Source organism: Daphnia pulex, chromosome 7, assembly GCF_021134715.1.
Source record: "Daphnia pulex isolate KAP4 chromosome 7, ASM2113471v1".
Taxonomy (NCBI): Eukaryota; Metazoa; Arthropoda; class Branchiopoda; order Diplostraca; family Daphniidae; genus Daphnia; species Daphnia pulex.
In genome coordinates, this window is record NC_060023.1 from 10,625,198 (window position 1) to 10,645,123 (window position 19,926).

Consider the following 19,926-nt stretch of genomic DNA (forward strand, 5'->3'; position numbering starts at 1 on the left):
GTTGGTTGCTGTGAATTCCATTTTTACGGTTTTTCTTCATGAAAATTGCAGTGTGCTTCTAAAGGTAAAGATTAATATGCTTTATTCTTTTTAATATTTCATTAATGTAAAACATTTTATTTTAGAGAGCACGCAGTTTCTTTATGGAATCGTGTGGTCCTGGTACGGAGATTCTGTGCCAATGCTGACCTTTGTCCATGACGGAAGAGGGACTTCCATAAACGTTCTTATCCATCCTTATCTTCGCGACGCACGCTCATCTAGCTTCACTGCTTCTAAACACAATTTGTTGTACTTCACTGGCGACTTGGCGAGTTTCTGGACCACTTCAGTGATCGCTTCCTTCCTCTGTTACACACCTGCAGTCACTCACCACGGGATTATGCCCAGGTACCGGACATTTGACTTATTTTCTTAGGTTATCTACCAATCGTCTAGTTGAGTTAGAGTGTTAGACTCTGTCTGTGTAGTAGTTTCCAAAATCAGGCCTTTCTTACGCGCCAACGAAGTTTAACATTGAAGTTTCTTTTTTCCAACGCTAGATGGCTTTTTGAAAATTTGCAGCTGTCAAAACAGTCAGTTTCAGAAACTTTGCACATGTCTTTTAACATTTATCGGCAGTTATTTTTTTGAAATATTTAGTGATAACTGACGATTACTATGCCAGCAACAAAGCTCACTTGTTAAATTTTCGATATTTCGCTTTTTTTTTCTACTTCCGGTTTGCTCATTTCAGTCTGTAGTTCAGTAAATATTCATTTGAGGAGCAAAAGAACCACATATTCGTGATCCTCGTAAAATTTGAAGTAAAGTTCATGTTATATTTTTTACGTTTTCGTACTTCCGGTTTCGAAAATTTTCCTGAACTATAGTTCAGGAAAATTCTCGATTTTGGCCAAATTTTGGATTTCGTTTAAATCACACCTAATCGACCCCAAATTTCATGGAGATCACGAATATGTGGTTTAATTTGACGACAGCTCAATGGTTGAGGCGCTGTGGTTACTTCCGGTCTACTTCCGGAATTTTTTTTTTTTAGACTAGCAAGTGAGCTTTGTTCTGTGTATAGTTCTTAATATTGCAAGCTTGATTTTAAGTTAAAAAAATTGCATTTTTGAATCTTTGATCTAAAAAACCAAATCAATGTGCCTATATGTATTATGTAACTTTTATTGGCATGTCACTTAATAAGAATTGTTTTGTCTTTATTCAGGTAATGCAGAGGAGACGTCAAGAAGATGGATTTTCTCATCTTTAACAGTCGTCACCTGTCTCCGTCGGATGTTGCCCCTGCTCCTGGTGAGAACGAAATCGCGAACGACACCGAGACTTGTCATCAACGTGGATCATCGTATTGTTGGTATTATTTCGTTTGTGTTAGTGTAAGTTAACCCGTTGACTGCCACGCCTTTGTTCTCCCATGCACGGGCCGCGCTGTTCGGTCTCATGGTTTACAGCCGCGGGGTCGGAGAGTCGCCAAGCCCAAAATTTGCCGCAAGGCAAGCCTGTTTCAGGCAATGCACCTTAGTCCCCCCCTTGTCAGCACGGACTTGTCAGCAATGGCAAGTCCCACTTGGTCATGGATCCTTCAGACGTGGCGCGTAGAGTAGTAGAGTGCAACCTACGGGTTGTATGGCGTGGCAGCCAACGGGTTAGCTTAAGTGTATGTATGTATGTATGTATGTATGTGACTTTAAAATGTGGTGGAATTGTGGGTGGAGGTGGGACAATATAACACAATTCTTTTTATAAATTTTTTGTTCATTGTCTTTTGATAATTATCAAGTCTTGTTTAGGAATTGTTCCAATATATTTTTCTCAACTTCAAATTCTTTCATTTATACAAAATTCATCCACTTGCCTTTTACTTATAAGACTTACCCAAATCAACAGTTGCAACCTCCTTTCGTAACCTACCCTTGTAACATCGTCAAAACACAAGAACATGTCCGAATGCAGATAAAGGCAATAGTCACCTCCAAAATATGAAACAGACATGTCACAGCGCAGGATACTGGCCTTGAAGAAGTGAAGAAACACTGGCCTTGCAGAAACACCAATAGACACCTGTCAAATGACGACAGGCTTGAAGTTACTACCAACAGTCTTACAAAAGAATTACCCGCGTTAGAATTTATATTTTCTCATTTAAATTCAACAATTCACTCAGTGACCAATGTGAAGACAACCGACAAATGGAAATAAAATCAAATGAAAATTTCAGCTCTATCATTTAGGAACCTCCATGTAGCAAGTTGCGGAAGCAGCTTGTGGTGTTGTACTCCGCTGCCATCGTGGTGTAGTACTCCGCTGCCATCGTGGTGTAGTACTCCGCTGCCATCGTGGTGTAGTACTCCGCTGCCATCGTGGTGTAGTACTTCGCTGCCATCGTGGTGTAGTACTCCGCTGCCATCGTGGTGTAGTACTCCGCTTCCATCGTGATGTAGTACTCCGCTGCCATCGTGGTGTAGTACTCCGCTGCCATCGTGGTGTAGTACTCCGCTGCCATCGTGGTGTAGTACTCCGCTGCCATCGTGGTGTAGTACTCCGCTGCCATCGTGGTGTAGTACTCCGCTGCCATCGTGGTGTAGTACTCCGCTGCCATCGTGGTGTAGTACTCCGCTGCCATCGTGGTGTAAGCTGGAGAAACGTAGGTTGTAGCGCAATACTTGGGCGCTTCAGTGGTGTGACAAGTTAGGTCCTCGGTGTAGTAGCTGGGAACAGAATAATACATGGGAGCATTATTATAGTTAGCTGGAACATCGTAGGTTCAAGTTTAATACTCAGGAGCTTTTGTGGCGTAGTACTGGAGACCTTCGTATAGTAAGTAGGTGTTGACGTTGTTAATTAGTAAGTGGCGTGGTGAAGGTAGTGAAGCTCGAGGAAGAAAAATACTTCGGAGCATCTGCGTAGTAACATTGGGGCAGCATAAGTTGTGGTGTAATACTCTGGAGCCTTGGAGGTGTAGTATTTGGAGGCCCCAGTGTAGTAACCGGTTGCTACGGATTATTCACGCCCGCCATACCCAGGAGAAATCAGCACACCAGTGGTCGATCCATCCATCAACGATATAACGCCCAACAGCAGCACGACGCCAAAGTTTACTTGACAATTAATAAATTTTATCATTAATAATCAATTATGGAACCGGTATATTAACAAATAGAAAAAAGTAGAGTTGATTCAAAACTCTATGGAAAAATTTTTACCTTTATTTAAAACTTGTAATGCGACGAAGGATGAAGTTGATGACAAATAGTGCACGGTAGTTCCTGTTGCTGTAACGGAGATGCTCACTCGGCTGCTGAATTCTTTCACCTTTCCTCTACTTTCATACGAAAAGTATATTTATTGGAATGCCATATTAAAACTCCACACAACAGAATGTTTACCATGATATGTAGTGGTGTAGTACTGCAGTGCCTTGGTGGTGTAGTGTTGGGGAGCCTCGTTGTAATAATCTGGAGCAGGGTATGTTGCAGTGTAGTACTCCGGTGCCTTGGTGGTGTAGAAATTAGTGCCCTCGGTATAGCACTCAGGCGCTTTGGGGTAGAGTCTCGGGGCAACATAATTTGTGGTGTAATACTGAGCCTTGGCACTGCAGTTACTGTTGCCGTGTCGGAGATGACCACTCGACGGTTTTCTTTCGCCTTTTCTCTTTTTTAATGATCAGAGTAAAAAATTTAGATAAAAGCAATTGGAATATTTAAAACTCTAAGTAACAGAATATTTACCCATGATATGTAGTTGTGCAGTACTCCGGTGTCTTGGTGGTGTAGTACTTCGGAGCATCGGTGTAGTAATCGACCCTTTGGTATTGTAGCTCGGGGAAGAATAATACTGTGGGGATTCGGTGTAGTAGCTCAGGGCAGCATAAGTAGTAGGATAATAATCTGGAGCCTTGGTGCAGTACTTGGGGGCCTCGGTGTAGCAACTGGTCGAGCCGTATCTTGTGTAGTAAGGTGGCGGCGTTTCGATTTGTTAGCCGCCATACCCAGGAGACATCGGTACACCAGTGGCCGACCCAGCCATCAACGATGCAACACACAACTGCAGCACGACGCCATAGTTTGCTAGACAAATAATTATTTGAACATTATAACAAATGATAAGTACAACATTACAACATGTTAACAAATAATAAGTCGATTCACAACTCTATGTAAAATTTTTACCCATGATTTGACTAGCAATTCGACGAAGAATGCAGTTGGTGACAAATGGTGCACTGCAGTTGCTGTTACCGTACCGGAGATGCTCACTCGACTGATTTCTTTCGCCTAATCCTTGCCCTTATGTACGACTAAAAAATAAATAATTTAACAAATAATATGCAACATTATCTGGCATGTTAACAAAGAGAAAACAAAATAGAAATTGATACATAACTCCATACAACAACAGAAAATTTACCCATGGTTGAGAACTGATAGTACGATGAAGAATGCAGCTGACGGCAAATAGTACACTACAGCTGTTCCCTTGTCGAAGATACTCGCTCGACTGATCCATGTCGACTTTTCTCTCGCCTTTTATACGACTTTTTCTCACCCCTCCTCTTAAGCCTTGCGGTTATTTTACCTTCTTGATAATGATGCAAAACGTCCCGTTCTCACCCAACCTCTACACCACTGCATGAAACGTTTTTTTTTTATCTCCATGACCTTCGATTGAAATGCAAACTGGCCTTTCCTTCTTTAGGTAGACGTTGCTGGGGATGGGTCTACAAAAAAAAAACCAATATCAAAATGAACACCAAATAGCTTACCCTTGCGGCTATTGTACCTGCTTTGATAATGATGAAACACGTGTCATTCTCACCCATCCTCTTCACCACCGCATGCCAGTTTTACGTAATTTTCTCGTGACCTTCAAGCGAGAAGGACATCCTGTCTGGACAAACTGGCAGACCTTTCTGCAGGTTGACTTGCATGCAAGAATCACAACGAAGATATGCAAAAATTTTAACGAATCAAGAACTCCTCACTTATGTTGACTGCAAGGTTACCTCGAATATGAGTTTGGATTCCCTAGAGTCCAGAGCTATTATTGTAAACTGATATCAAGACGTCGCAAAAGGCCAGTAACGGCAACCAGCGCCAACTCCATTGACCCCAAAACGAAATTCATAACATTCGTGTTTGCGCATCTGTTAGAAAGAATAAAATGATTATACGTACATAATATATCTATGTTTTCATGTACAGATCTGGTACATGTACATACACATTGCAGGTTATTCACTTCACACTCTTCATGTCACTACTCTAAGCAGCAATGGGACAAGGATTATCTATGTTATTTACAAATTTACACAAATTTACCTATAAGAAATGAAACTAATCAAACTCGAGTTGGGTTTAGAAGGTAACCCGGCTAAGATCTAAGCTGGGTTGCCGGTTGCCTTCTAAACCGAAGTAAAAACAGCCATAAAAATTGCAAAATTCAGAAAAGATCCTATGGTTCACAAGCAAGAATACCTATGTTTATGAAAATCTGAATTGTAATGGTCTGGTAGCAGTAATGGGGAAATACCTTATCTCAATACATATTTTTTATTCCACAATATTTGGGCTTCAAACATGAGTTTTAGGCTTTTGACAGCATGAGGATCTAATGGATGGAAATTGACTCAGCGCTACTAGTCAACTTGTTGGAATGACTGACAGTAGGCTATGCTGATCTAGAATTTGAAGAAATAAGTTAGAATAACATAAAAATAAGAAAACTAGGTCAACCTACATTAGATATGAACTTATGAAGTTAAATTCGGTATTTGAAATTACAGGAATAGAAGTAGAAATTAGCAGCAATTTGCCAATTTGTTTCGCCCATTTCACCCATAGCCGATTTCACCTCGTCGCCCACGATAAGAACAACAAGGGCGACACTGGCGACATCTAGTAATGAGTTTTGAATCTTAAGTTAGTTGCACAGTCACATCACACTGTCACAGACATCACATGACACTATGACAGTATGATACGTCGTTAAAATTAAAAAGTTAAACAACGGAGATTGGATAATAAGTTAACTATTTTTAAGTAATATTTCACACAATATTTAGCTAATGATTTTATTGCATTCTTGCCGCTTCAGAACTCAGAAGGTCTTGTGGTCCAGTTAAGTCCAGTTAACTGACTACAGCAGGATCCAGAGATTTCTACCACAATTTCTACGTCCTAAGTCATTTTTGTTAACGTAAACTATTTTTAAAACGCATTAATAACCTTGTTCAGCTCTCGCTTCATACTTAGCATAGGCATCAGAAGATTCGCATCATATTGGAATTAAGTGACAACTAGAACTCCTTATTTTTAAGCTAAGATTTAAAGACCATTTAATATCTATCAAATCCATCAAGTCAAATAGTAATCGTCGACATTATGTCGTGAAAAAGTTTCAAGAAAAGGAGAAAAAACAAAAACATTTTGCCTCCCGCAAAAGCGTGACCAGGTTGTCCTCCCATGCAGCAGTTCTACTTGACCGCAAACCCCTGCAATTGATCTAAAGAGAGAGGGTTGCGTAATTTATACATGCCTAGTCTTGGTGGTAAAATTGCTTCATGAAGGAAGGCCAAAACAATCCCAATGCGGGATATCCGCTTTATTTTCACTTTCCAACATTGGAACTGCACCCATACCGAACGGCAAATTCCATTGTGGCGATCACGATTACTTATTCAAACAACAGAGCGCCTAAAGAGTGAAAAAAAAAAAACACAGAGAGAGTGGATTTCTCAATAGATTAAGATATTTTCAGTTATTTTCCATTGATCAATCGAGCAGCTGCTAAATCGAAATGGACAGTCTTCCTTGAAGAGAAAATAAGGGTCTCCGTTCCAGTATGGTAATGATATCTGCTATTATTTAACTCGTAGTATGCAGCAAAAGACCATAAGACAATTCAATTATTAACAGCAAGGCCGGCGAATCGAATTGATTTCATACACAAATTGCAGCTGACGATGAAAATGGCAACCCGAGGTTTCATAAAACGTTCACGTGCATTACGAGGAGGTCAAACCTGAACGAGCTGCTGCTACTACCTGGCTATCCATACAGCCAAGGAAAGGGAAATCTTATATCTCTGTGCAAGTGTCCTACATATAGCCTTGAGTTAAGCTGCAAAAGATGGAGAGCAAAAAATTGCAAAAAAATCGATCACAGCGTTGCGTACCAGAGGTCTCTCACATTAAAAATAATTTAGAGCTGAAAAGGGCGAGAACAGAAACTGTGCAATTGGCTGAAGAATTTCAAGTATGAAGGTGAAAATTTAATTACAGAAAAAAGAACAGCTTATTTGTCTAAATACTTGGTAACTGATGGCGTACATAATTGATCATAAATAAAAGCGCAGCCTTTCGCTACTCCTAAACCCGTTGTTGGAATTTTAAACTCCGTTTCAACAACGAAAAATTGCCCATAAAAACTGCTGGTAGAATGTTACAAAAAAAAGTCACTGATCACAGTATACGCAATATCTATAACTATGTATGGCACCTTTCATAACCTTCCTAAACATATACAATAGACCTATTAATACAGAGAGTCTTACCGAAAAAAGGAAAATCGCTGGCGGCGATGTTGCAGGGTTTCACAACACACACACAGCACATGAAGAGGCAATTACAGGTATGAAAGGACGTACCGTATATACACTGGCGCAGTCACGTACCCCTCCAGTCAACGAAAAGGGAAATCTCCTAAAAGGTGTCAAAATAGCCTTGAGTTACTAAGACGAAGACAACGCCACACGCACAAAAAAAATCAATTACCATAGGCTGATTACTTCTGACCAAACTAATTTTCCAGTTGTTGGAACAATACCAAACTTTCCTCGGCGCGGGCATCCGCTTTCATTCCTGCCTGCAATGCACACGACATGTACAGGAGAAAGAAACGAGCGGTCGATTCGAAAAATAGCAGTGTATTATTATTATTATATTAGTCAGCGGGCAAAATTTCTGAAAATTGGCAAACGTTTTTCAAACATTAAAAAGACGAACGGGTGGGGCTATTATTTGGCGGTTTGCATAATCCGTTTGCAAATGAAGGCGGTTTCGTCCAGCAGCAAATCGAGTATGGCCTCGGCTGTTTGGTGTTTGACTTGAACTTCTTCGCTGGAGAAATCCGTCCAGAACTTCTCCTCGATTTGCAATTCGCGTACCAGAATTTCATCAACTCGATCGCGTTTCTTCTGCGACCACCTGGCCAGTTGGCTTTCGCGAAGTAAGCGCGGCTGGTAATTCATTTGGACTAGCACGGCGCTTTCGACGGCCTTTACGAGCTCCATGCGCGACCGGATCGGTCTGCCACCCACAAATTTCTGACCGGCCAGGAATGTGCTGCGTTTGCTCAACTCCGCCAAGTGGAGACGAGATAAATCGGCCAACAGGGACAAGAAAGCCCTGCAATTGTCTTGCCATTCAGCTGGCTGATCCGATTGCGATTGGAGATCGACCGTAAGAAGCTCATCCGGAATGGGGATGTCTGGCTGCGAGTGGTTGTCGAGTAGGAATTCGGTAAAGCGCTTACAATATCGAGCGACATCTTCTTTGGATTTCGGAACGATTTGTTTGTTTTCCGCCACGACTGGTGAGCGGATCTTTTGCCAAGTGAGGGCCTGGCCCGGCGGAGTGTAAGGCGGAGGCGGCTTGTTGGGTATCTCCCGCAAATAAAGAACCGATCCGGAGCTCAATCGCTGGATCTCCTGTTCAATCCGCTTTTGTTCGCGCTCCAGGGCCTCGGCTTCCTGGATCACCTTGTCGCGATTTTCGTCCGGAGCAGAGTCCGGCAGAACGGGGGCCACTTCCAAGTCGTCGTCGATCCATTCGTTGTCGAAACGCAAATCATTGAGTTTCGACTCGAGAGCGTCACGTCCCTCGGCGCTGGTCAAATCGCAAGGCGGAGCAAATGAGTTTCCGGCCGGATGACTGATTGGCGAATGTCCATCGTCGGGACTGAGAAGATCGAAAGTCGTGGTCAGGTACAACTGGGAGCGATTCTCCTTGGGCACTTCCGTCGCCGATGTTGACAGCAAAGCGCTGACACGTTGCAACACATCCGCCGATGTTTTACTCGACACAGGATCCACCTCCTCTGTCTCCTTTTTCTTCTTCAGGAGGCAACGCATGGCCAGAGTGATGGTTTCCTCCACCAGGATGTCCAAAATGGATCTGGAAATTTCTTCCGCCAATTCTTCTCTGACTTGAACGTCACTTTTGATGATCATCGTTTGATTGAAAAGATCCGTTCGACCCGAGTCGGATATCTCGGCCTGGTTATCCTGGGCTGCCGACGGATCGGTTGATAGTTCCGAGAGAGATTTTTCCGATTCGGCGGATTCGACAACCGGCAACATGGTCGCTTCACCTTCTTCAACCAGCAGTTCACCTCGGACGGATTCATGGTCGCTCAGCTGACCGATGGACTCATCCGCTTCGGTTTGAATTTGAGTGCTTATGGAAGAGCTGCCCGAGGACTGTTCTACTGCTTTCTGTTCGCTCGGCGGAGTTTGTCCACTTCCTTCCACCTCCAACGACTTGGCCGATTCCGATTCCGAAATCTTGGGCTCGGATTCCGATCGAGCCGACGTTGGCGACTTGGCCTCATCGGCGCGGATGAGGGCTCGCGGCTGACGGATGACAGGTCGGACAGCTAAAACGGCATTGGCGGTTGCGCCCGTTTCGGCATCGGCATCCAGCTGGGAACGAAGGTCGGTGATACAACGGTCGTAAACCTGGCGGGGGAAAATAATAGGGTGTAAATTCCACGAGTCACGGGCCACATCAGTGAAACAAACGAGGAAAAATGATCCAACAGATAAATGAAAAAATAAAAATAAAGTCCTTTACCTCAATCTGTTTGATCAAGGCACTTTCTTGGGCCTTCAATTTCTCCTTGCTGAGCCTCCTGTGTTCGGTCTTCAGACGCTGGGCTTCCGTTTCACGCCGCTGGAGTTGATCTGTCAAGGCCAGTAGGCGACTCTCGACATCGCTGACGTCAGACGCTGTTTCTGCAAAATGGAAACACAGTTATTACTTATTATTATCCGACGAGGGAATCAAGGCGTGAATGTTCTGATTCACAAACGACGCCTAAATGATTCACACACACAACAAAATATGGATGGATAGAAAGTTGTCTGGATTACCATTCTGAGACAGGTTGATGGAATCGTCCGAGCCGCTCGAGTGCCGACGGCGGAATTTCGTCCGAAATCGTATGCTGTCGGCGGTCGTTCTGGGAGACAAAGGTGCACGTAACCGGAGATTGGACAAGGCCGAGCCGGAGTCGTGACCTTCCAGTTCGCTGCGAGTGGAGCGGCTAAGTTGCTGGCTCACCTCGGCGTCATCGTCGACCGCTTCGTCATTGCTGGAAGGTGGCTGTGATTTGTGCAAACGGAATATGGACATCAACACGCCATGGAAACGTTATAATCAAATTAGGAATTTAGGCTACAAAAAACCAGCAAAACAAAAGAGCAAAAAAAAAAGAATAACCGACCTGAATGTGAGCGGCTTCGCTGATGACTTGCTGGAAAGTGGAGGTGGATGACGAATCGGCCGGCTGGTCGATATTGGAAGCTTCGCCAACGATGGAAGCCGACGTGTCCCCTGCACCGACGGTCGAATTAGAGACAGCGCTCACGTCCGTCTCCCAGGAACTGCTGTCGTAGTGCTGGTAATCCGACGATCCTTTGCTCCGCTGCTCCTCTTTCTTGTGCTGGCGTCGTAGGGCTTCGATGCGCGCCCGCTCCTCCTGCAGTTTCAACAGCAATCCGCGCTGTCTCTTTTTGATGCTGGCCGCCTTGTCACGCTCGCCCTGGGCCCGCAAAATGCGCTTCTGCATCTGTAGGAGCTCCAGCTCGGCCAGCGTTTTCTCGACCTGCGCCTTCTCGCGCAACTTGAGCAGCAGCCGCTGCTGTTTAGCCTCTTCCTGGAGTAGAACGTCAACAGCTTTGGGTGGCAGCACCGAAACGTTCGAAAGCGCCGAAGAATCCAGCCCGCTACGCTCCGAATCCGATCCGAAATCCGTTGAGCGTTTGGGCGACTGTTGACTGGCGGATTGAGCGGTGGATGCCGCCGCCCCCGCCTGGGATTCCGTGGGCATTTCGGTGGGTATTTCTGGCGAGCTCCGCACGGAAGGTTCGTCGAAATCGGAGCTGTACGTTTGCCGGCCGGAATCTAATGTTTTGCGGGTCTGGCTCTGAACTCGATCCACTTCCATGGCCGCCTGACTGCCTTGCAAGAAGACGGATGCATTGGCCGCCAGCCCACCTCTGACATCTTGAGCGATGGATCGCAGGGCATCCGTCTGCGCCTCGAAAAACGTCCGCGTCTTGGAATCGATTTGAATGCGAAATCGTTTCGACGAGTCTTTGATGGCGGAATCTTCCAGACGGTCAACGTGCTGGATCGAGCGGTAGAGGCTTTCGTCGCGCTGGATCTCGGCCCGGAGCCGGGCCAGTAGCTCGTCCGATTTTTTGGCGTGTTCTTCCGCCAAACTTCCCGGCTGCAGAGGCTGGACAGTGCGTGACGACGGAGTCGTGACCAAGCGGCTGGTGGTTTCGTTGACGACATTTTCCGTTCCGATGGATCGCTCACGTTCGGAGCGATCGGAAGACGAAGTGGACTGCTTCCGTTCCGTATTGATGGCGCTCGAGTCCGAGTCGGAATTGAGAGTCAGCGGGGAAATGGCTCGCGGAATGGGACTCAATTTGGTGGAAAACATGGAGCGATTATTGGAGTCGCTTTCCGCCGGATGAGCTGCCAACCCACTTTCTGTTATACTTGTCGAGTCCAGCGGCCTGGCCAGCGAAAAAGTCGCTTCGAACGAGGTGTACTGCGGGGTCAGCGTCAGATAAGTGGTGTCCAGTTCTTGCGGGATTTGGCTGGCATCCGTCTCGTCATTGGATGGCGGATTGGCCACTGGGGGTGGTCCCGGATGACTTTCCAGTTGATTGGACATTCTCGAACCGGCCTCATGGACGCCGGTTCGAGAACCTGACCCGTTTTTTGGCAACTGGATTTCGTTTTTCGATGAAGAATGGGGCGAGGATGAGGAGGAGACGCCAGGCTGGGCGAGCTGGGCGAGCTGGGCGTTTGCGGTGGTGTAAGTGGCAACTTTGGCGACCGCATCCGGCACAGATATGTCAGAAACGGAGAGTCGTGACTGAAAGTCCGAGTCGGAGGAATTATCGTTGCCCCGCGGGATCCGGTTCATGGTCGCTTTGAGCTCGTCGCTAAGGGCCGAGAGAATGTTGTACGGCGCCACCGCCGGAAGGGGGAAACCGTTGGCACCGCTGGCATCACGGCAGGCAGCAGCTGCCGGCCGTGAGGCAACTCTCTTCCAGCTGTTGGACCGCTCCGTCAACGGGTTGGGATCCATCTGCAGGATTTCGTTGAAGTCGCGAAAGTAGGTTTGTGGTTCTTCCGCCTCCCGTCCGGCTGCACCGGTTGGACGATGTTGTTGCGCAGGCTTCGGTCGCGCTTGGGTTTGGCCGGCGGCCGCAGTGGCTTCCGGAAGACGAGAAAGTCGCTGGAAAAGAGAGCTCAACTCGGCAGCCTCTTCCGTGACGTATCTGGAACGCCCGTCACTCGGCTTCGGGTCCGCTTTCGATTGTGACGCCACTTCCGGGCGCTGGCAGACGGTGGGTGATCCATTGCGCGATCGCCTGTTGTCCAACTGGAGAAATGCGGCCAGGTGATCAGGAAGCGGATGGTATTCGGTGGAGGCGGTCGTGTCCAGCAGTTGATACGGTTGTGGCTGCTGCTGCTGCTGCTGTACCGAAGAGATGCGCGTCGGGGGCGTCGGCGGCGGGTGGGCGACTCGTGTGGGTCCATCCGGAACCGTTCGACTCGAAAAAGATGCCGACGCGGGAGGTGACATTGGAGCGGGCGGATGGAGGGGAAGGTGGGAAGGAGGCGGAGGACGGAATGAGGTCATCTTGGTTGGGACTTGTCTCCTTATCTTTGGTAATTCCTCCGGCCCTGGTGATGGACGATAAGAAGAAGATGGAGCAACGTCCCTTGGCCGTTCCACCGCCGACGGATGAGCCGCATGTACCGCCGGAGTCTTGAGCGACTGGAATGAAGGAGCTTCTAAAAGATTTCCGATGTAATGTTCCATATCTTCAATTTTCTGGATCAAATTGGTCACGGGCTTGGGTTTGGTATCATCAGCTGCTGCTGACGCCGGATGGGCGCGCGGAAGGAATCGCGATCTTGAAGACGATTCCGCGGAGACGCTGGCAGTCGAGCGGATCCTTTCCATCGTGGACTGCGATGAGGCCACCATCATCTCGGGTGGCGGCAGCTGTGCAGCCGTCCGGCCCGTTGCGGCGCTGGTGGGGACCGTGTGAAGCCAATCGGTGCTGGAGTCGTTTACTTCGCTGCGGGCCGTCATCTGAGTCGCTTCATCGGTTGTTTGTCGCACGCCCAGCATCGGTTCCGTTTGAACGCACTTTTCCCTGCTGGCCTCCTGCTCCCGTGGCTTCTTTTTCTCCGGTTCTTTATCGACCTTCTTCGTCTTCTCTCTTTGAACAATCTTTGGAATGGAAATGATCTTTTCCGGTTTGGGTTTGTCGTTTGTTGGATCCGGCCCAGGTTTCGGCTGCTGCTGTTTCCGTTTGATTTGGACCAACGGTTTGTCCGGTAGACCCAAATCTGAGCGTTTGATGGGACTGACGCGGGTGTGTTGGCAAACATATCCGGCCGATCCTTTGGTGGCCTTCTCTTTGCGCTCCTTCTTCTGTTTCTGCATGTATTGGCGAATCTCATCGCGATCGTAGTGCCGGACTCGTTCCGCCTTCATGTTGTTGACCGGGTCGGTCGTCAATTCTTGTTCTTCGGGCACGGCTGGCAGGTCGACGATATCGTCGTCTAGTCTCTCCAAGTGAATCGGAACTTGTTCCGGCGGCGAATCCTCTTCCAGCAACCCGACTGCTGCTGGGCGACCGAAATCTGAATCGATTTCTACCCCGAACAAAACAAGTTTAAAACATTTTTCAGATTAAAAACGCAAAACTGATAGCACAAATTATGAACTAAGCGACTGGATGAATTTGTTTGAGAAAGTTTCGCCAAAAGGAATGACCGCAAACATTTTTCAACCGAAATTACACCGAAAAAGTTTGTTGTCGTTATTTCATAAATTTGATAAAGAAAAGAAGAGAGAAAAAAAAAATACCTGGCGGAACCGGTTGAAACGACTCGTCCACTTCCGCTCCATCAACCCATTGCGGACCAAGATTATCTATACAAGTACAGAGAATAAAGGGGTGGAAAGAGTCATGAAATAGTAGTAGTAGTAGTAGTAGTACATTAACACTAAAAACATTCTCTTTTTTCTTTATGGATTTTTCTGGGTTACGAGGGGAAAAGCAAAAATATTTGAAAAAGCCATTCGAAAAGGTTGCGATTATTCTTATTTCTTCCTTCTTTAAGTACGTACTTTCCCCATTAAAAGAAAAATAAAAAAATCAAGAGAAAAAAAAAAGGGAAAAAGGGAAAAAGGACATATTATTATTTACTGGATAAGTCTGCTGTCGAGTTGAGCGGCATCGAAGCGTGACCAGAGTTTTCTCCGTCGGCGCTGCTGACGGGCAAGCAGCTCTCGACTGGCTTGTCCTCTCGGTCGTCGTCGTCATCTTCGCCGCCGCCACCACCGCCGTCACCGACGTGGCCATCCAAGTCCTGTCGACCACCTGCGTTACCGCCTACATCAATAAATGTCCATCAACGAGGGCATCAGTGCGGCAGCCAAGACCAGAAAGAGAAGAGAAATTTGGGAAACTCGTAACCATTAAAAAAAATGCGTCTTTTTTTTTCGTTCAAGAAAATGGAAAAAGAAATGAATCAAAAAATGATAATAATGAATAAATATTTTTCCCATTCATCCCGGATTGAAAAAAAAAAAAAATCAAACGGGATTTGCGGATCGGGGGGAAAAAAATAATAAAAATTTCCCGACCATTTTTGTATTATCGCGCTCGATTACGTCTGGTTTTATTATTTCTGGTCATTGACGGCGGAAAAAAAAAGAGAAAGAAGAGAGAGAGAGAAAAGGATAGAAGGAAAAATCAAAGGCGATAAATCAGGAAAAAAAAAGAAGACGAAAAATACTCGCGTCCATCTCGGCTTCGTACGTCTGAAGAAAATTCAGCAACGACGCAACGGCGGTACAGAATCAAACGAACGCTCACGCAACCGTTCCCAATTTCCCACGGATGGCCAAACAAGTCTCTTTCACCGCATTCGTCATTACCTCCTCTACACACACATTTAATGCGTATGCACGTTCCAAATTGTTTTCGTTCCCATTTTTATCAATTTATCGATAAAAAAGAATCGATCCAAATTACCCCCTCCAAAACCCACAAAACATAAATTAAAAAGCCAAAACGAAATGAAATCGGGAAAACCGAAGGTTTCGACGCGAATCGCCCAACAGATGTTTGCCGATCACATCCAACAATAAAATGAAAATCAAATTTCCTTTTTTTTTCTTTCCCCCCACGACCAACTAGTTTAATCGTTTCATTGCTGATCGAACTAAACCAAAGCGTCAACTCGATTTCATTTCTTCTTTCTCTCTACCCGAAAAAAAGATTTCGATAGTTTTTTTGTTGGTAAGGTTTTTTCTCCGGGGGTTAGAGGATTCTGATGTCATCCGCCGAAGAAAAGAGAGAATGGAGGAATAATAAGTATACATGCCCCGATGTGCTATCAGCCTACTCGACTGTATGCTGATGATGCGCCCCTCTTTTAGATATCAAAGGGAAAAGAAGCTGGACGTGTGGGACTCCATCATCCCGTGCGGGTTTAGCTGGCGATGATGATGTTGATCGATTGAGCGGAAGCGAACCTCTGACAAGATTTTTCATCGTGTGACTCTCTCTCTCTCTCTCTTTCCTTTTCTTTTTATTTTATTTCTCTCCCCTCTAGTCAAATATCGTCTCTCTCTCTCTCTCTCACCTGCGGTCGGTTGTCGCTGCTCAATCCTCGGGTCGTGGTCGTGACTGCTGGCGGTGGCCGATCCGCCTGGCGTGATTTGAGTTTCACCTGCTAATCGAAACACACAAAATGCGTTTGGCGGGGCTCAGTTGAGATCGCAAGACACACACGTATCTACCACGTAACGTGACGTCGACAATAGAAAATGCGCAAAAGGGACAAGAACAAACACGGCGCACACATTGCGCAACGCCGATCCCCCCCTAGCCGAAAGAGTTGAGCGCCAACGACGACGACGACAACCGAAATTTAAAATCAAATCGTGGAAGCCCTTTCTCTCTCTCTCCTCTCCTTTCACTCTCTACCGAGTCTTCCACAACGCCCACGCCCCCACCGTTCCGTTTCTGGGCATCCGCCATCCATCAGTGCCACACGTATAGACTCTACCCGCGTGTGTGTGTGTGTGAGGTAAAAGAACGAAACCGAATGAGGTCGTGTGTCATCTTCTTGGTCAACGAACCACCGAGTCGCCAAAAAAATGTTTGGAAAATGATCATTGCCGAATTGTTTGGCCATTTCGATTTGAGCCAAGTTCCCATCGATGAGCTGGTCGATTGTTTTCGGGAGTCACGTCTCTCCCCCCTACTTTTCTGGCGTGTGGTGGTGGTGGATGTCGCCCACACGGCGAGCGTGCGGGTTATAGAGGATGTTCATCATCATCATCATCACGAACGAAAAAAAGGAGAAAGCATTTCTAGAGAGAGAGAGAGAGGAGTACCCGCACAGAGTTAGTCTTCCACCACCACGAACGCTTGGCTTTTGGTTAGTTAAAATAGAGGAGGAGGGAATGTGTGTTTGTGCAGCAGTGCGCACAGGCCGGCTGGCAAACATTCTCATGGCGAGTGAAAACGGGCAAACCACCACATCCACCACCACCATCACTCGGCCGTCCCTATTTTTATTTTCTTTCGGTTTTCCTCGTCTTCTTAGTTATTATTACATCTCATTGATGATCTTCGGCGAAAAAAAAAAAAAAAATTGCGCAAGGGCGCGCAGGCCGCAAACGATTTCGTTACCTGAGACCAGATGAGCATTGCGCTCCGTCGACGACGCTCGGCTGGTGGCGTAAATGCGTTTGAAACTGCTCACTCGTCCAGTGGTCGGCTGCTGTTCCCTGTTGGTATCACCGCTGCTACCACCACCACCTGCGACCAATTCATTTAAAATTAAAACAATCCATCAATAGATACAAAACAATCACGAAAAAAACAAACAAACGAGATTCAACATTTTTACGGAAAATCACGAATCAAAAATGCCTTTAGAATTTCCAACAGATGGATTCAATGATAGCAGAACTTCGTTTGCGATCGAGCTAATCAAAGCAGAACCGATCTAAAAGCTCTTAACGACTTGATCACGGAGGAGGAAAAACGAATCAACCATCACGAATGAAACAACAAAAGCGAAAAAAAGAAATAAAAAGGGGGAAGGTCTGGCGGATATTTCCATTTTATGGGATCCCATTAGTTGTTTGTTTCTTCCCTTAATTGGAGAGCGCAGCGAATGAGATCAGCCGAAATAATAATAATAAAAAAAAAAAAATCAAGGAAAAACAAAAACCAAACAAACAAAACGAATGCGCAGGAAACGGTGGGACTCTGAATGAATAAAAATATTTGTTATTCGACAAGAGACCAATAAACCCCTCCGCGCGATACCACCAATCTCTCTCCCCCCTCCCCCTGGAACAAGTGAAAGACCCCAACAACAAACAAGAAAAAAAGGGAAACTCTTCTCAAATATGTTTAGCGTTCCAGTGCGATACGTGTGATCGATTGCGACAGATGGATGACGTTGTGCATCAACCCCCTTGTCTTGTTTCTTCTCCCTCCTTCGACTTTTTACGCACCAGCGAGAGAGAGAGAAAGAAGGGTGTACATACAACAACAACAACCACATTTGATAAAACACAGTCCCCCCCCCCCCCTAGCGCATCAAAACGGCCCGGCCCGGCCGCAAAGATGAGCAGCACAACTCTCTCTTTTCTTTTTCTTCGACTGACATTTTGTTTTCTTTCCTTTCTGTCTCTTTTTACCAAATAAGATAGTAGCTAGTATGGAATATCCAAATTTCGGTGTGTGTTTTTTCTTTTTTTTTGCTATTTTCGTTTGTTTGTTTATGATTATTAGTCACGGGCGAAGAAAGAAAAGAAAAAGAAAATAAAGACACGCACCTGTAGCGCTCTGGTTGTCGACGGTGGTTGCTCGTTGATGTGGCTCATCGTGCCGGATCGTTGGCCGGACCTTCTCATCATCCAACTATGAAAATGTGCAACGTCAATAACATTTGACAAAAGAGAAGAAAAATGGTCAGAAAAAAAGAAAACATTTTCCCCCCAAACAAAACAACTGGAAAAAGCGGTTGGTGGTGGTGGTGGGTATTCATATTTCTTTGCTCTTTGGATATGGCATCGACATAGGACTTGCATCGTGTGATTTAAACAGATCATTTCTCTCTCAATCTACGCTAGGCTGAGCACACTGCCGACTCACGTAACCGTGACCACGGTTGGGCCGTGCAACAGCTGGACTAGATTATCAACTGGGCAGCCCATTAAGGAGTTTTGAAACGACACCACCACCAACCTGGGGATGCTGATTATTCAATACTTATTACTACACCACCGAGACTAAGGTGCAATTTAATATTCGGCCGTCGCGCATGGACGTCCAACTGTCACGTTCGTTTCTAATACGGTCCGTTTTAACCTTAACCCAAAAGAGAGAAATTTGTTGCTGGTGGACGGTTGAACGTTTACGTTTGGTCTTTGTTGTTGTTGTTGTTGGGTCCGTCTCGTAGTGGTGGCAGCAACCGGCCAAAACGAAGGACCGTGAGAAGGTTCCGTAAACTGCGAAGCCATTGGCGCTGGTGTGAAATTGGTCGTGCATGGAATCCACGGCCTTCCCGGCACGGAATAAGTTGCGAATGCCGAGGGTGTCACGTCGTCGTCGTCGTCGCTGTACGCCATCGCCGCCGCTCTTGCGCTAGCGCCGCCCGCGTTTAAACAATGGGAAACGACCGTGTCACGAACAGGACGACGTCGGCCGTGTTTCTCTTCTTCAACTCTCGAACCTGCGGCGTCTGTTCACACAATCGGCCAAAAAAAGAAAAAGAAAAAAACAAAAATAAGAAACGAGAATGAATTTTCCATATTTTTTTGCGCGGGATAAAGAAGAATAGAAACGAATCGTAATTCCCGCCAAGGTTAGAACACCCTTGAACACGTGATAATGGGGGGGAACTCTCCAGTTTCTCTCTCTCTCGTCTCCGAAGAGAATATAACCATAAAAATAAATATACAGGGAAAAATGCAACACACCAGCACTGCCAGCAGATAGAAGAAGAAGAAGAATCGGCAAATAAAAAATACGAATGAAAACATGAAAAACGCACGAGCCCACCCCTCGACGGAGAAGATGATGGAAAATCGTGACGAGCCCATCCTCACGGGACAGGAGAAGAAAGAAACAACAACCACATGCATAATCGAATCGCGAGCTCTGCTCTTTCGACGTTGGTTCGTCTTATTCTTTTGGGATAATGTCGATGCGCACCCATCGACACGCCAACTGGCCAGTCGACATCATCCGAAACGACGACGACGTCGACGCCGCGATACTATCGCGTAACCCTAAATCGTTTTTCTTGGGAATAGGTGTCGTGAATAAAAATGATTTGGCGACTCCAAGGTTGACAATGTGACAATGGCACAATGTCATCCTCATTTTTTCAAAATTCCCGCCCGAAAATGATGACAAATGTTAGAAATTATTTCTGGCGCGGTAATCATCAGCCCTTGAACCCTTTTCAGGGGGTCTTGGCCCGTCATTGGATCAATTTCCTGGCATTTATAATGCCTGGGCGTCGCCTGTTTTGTGTGCGCGTACCGGAATCTGATTTTCCTT

General features: G+C 46.0%; 1 protein-coding gene and 2 long non-coding RNA genes across 8 annotated transcripts in view; 1 reads left to right on the plus strand and 2 right to left on the minus strand.

The window, feature by feature from the left end:
• Positions 1 to 341: 341 nt before the first annotated feature.
• LOC124198240 lies at positions 342 to 1,372 on the plus strand. The gene is made up of 2 exons (XR_006876536.1): positions 342 to 390; positions 1,214 to 1,372. It is a non-coding gene; the product is annotated as an uncharacterized LOC124198240 (long non-coding RNA).
• Positions 1,373 to 1,791: 419 nt separating this feature from the next.
• LOC124198857 lies at positions 1,792 to 6,013 on the minus strand. 3 transcript variants are annotated; one of them, XR_006876745.1, is made up of 8 exons: positions 5,743 to 6,013; positions 4,786 to 5,683; positions 4,176 to 4,723; positions 3,735 to 4,073; positions 3,393 to 3,657; positions 3,210 to 3,328; positions 2,784 to 3,104; positions 1,792 to 2,714 (listed from the first exon to the last, which is right to left on the minus strand). It is a non-coding gene; the product is annotated as an uncharacterized LOC124198857 (long non-coding RNA). The 3 variants fall into 3 exon arrangements; XR_006876744.1 differs by lacking the exons at positions 4,786 to 5,683; positions 5,743 to 6,013 and having other exon boundaries at positions 3,210 to 3,325; positions 4,176 to 4,303; positions 4,414 to 4,638; XR_006876743.1 differs by lacking the exons at positions 4,786 to 5,683; positions 5,743 to 6,013 and having other exon boundaries at positions 4,176 to 4,303; positions 4,414 to 4,638.
• Positions 6,014 to 7,913: 1,900 nt separating this feature from the next.
• LOC124198858 (serine/arginine repetitive matrix protein 2-like) overlaps positions 7,914 to 19,926 on the minus strand; it is a 37,565-nt gene continuing 25,552 nt past the window's right edge. The window contains exons 5-14 of one of the 4 annotated variants that reach the window (XM_046594913.1): positions 18,780 to 19,102; positions 18,195 to 18,279; positions 17,035 to 17,160; positions 15,980 to 16,069; positions 14,536 to 14,721; positions 14,193 to 14,258; positions 10,509 to 13,978; positions 10,156 to 10,387; positions 9,857 to 10,017; positions 7,914 to 9,741 (exon numbers count right to left, since the gene is read on the minus strand). In XM_046594913.1, the coding sequence (XP_046450869.1) occupies positions 8,020 to 9,741; positions 9,857 to 10,017; positions 10,156 to 10,387; positions 10,509 to 13,978; positions 14,193 to 14,258; positions 14,536 to 14,721; positions 15,980 to 16,069; positions 17,035 to 17,160; positions 18,195 to 18,279; positions 18,780 to 19,102 (6,461 nt within the window). In that variant the 3' untranslated portion in view covers positions 7,914 to 8,019. Of the gene's footprint in view, positions 9,742 to 9,856; positions 10,018 to 10,155; positions 10,388 to 10,508; positions 13,979 to 14,192; positions 14,259 to 14,535; positions 14,722 to 15,979; positions 16,070 to 17,034; positions 17,164 to 18,194; positions 18,280 to 18,779; positions 19,103 to 19,926 lie in introns of all 4 variants that reach the window. The other 3 variants (XM_046594914.1, XM_046594912.1, XM_046594915.1) reach the window with 3 other exon arrangements.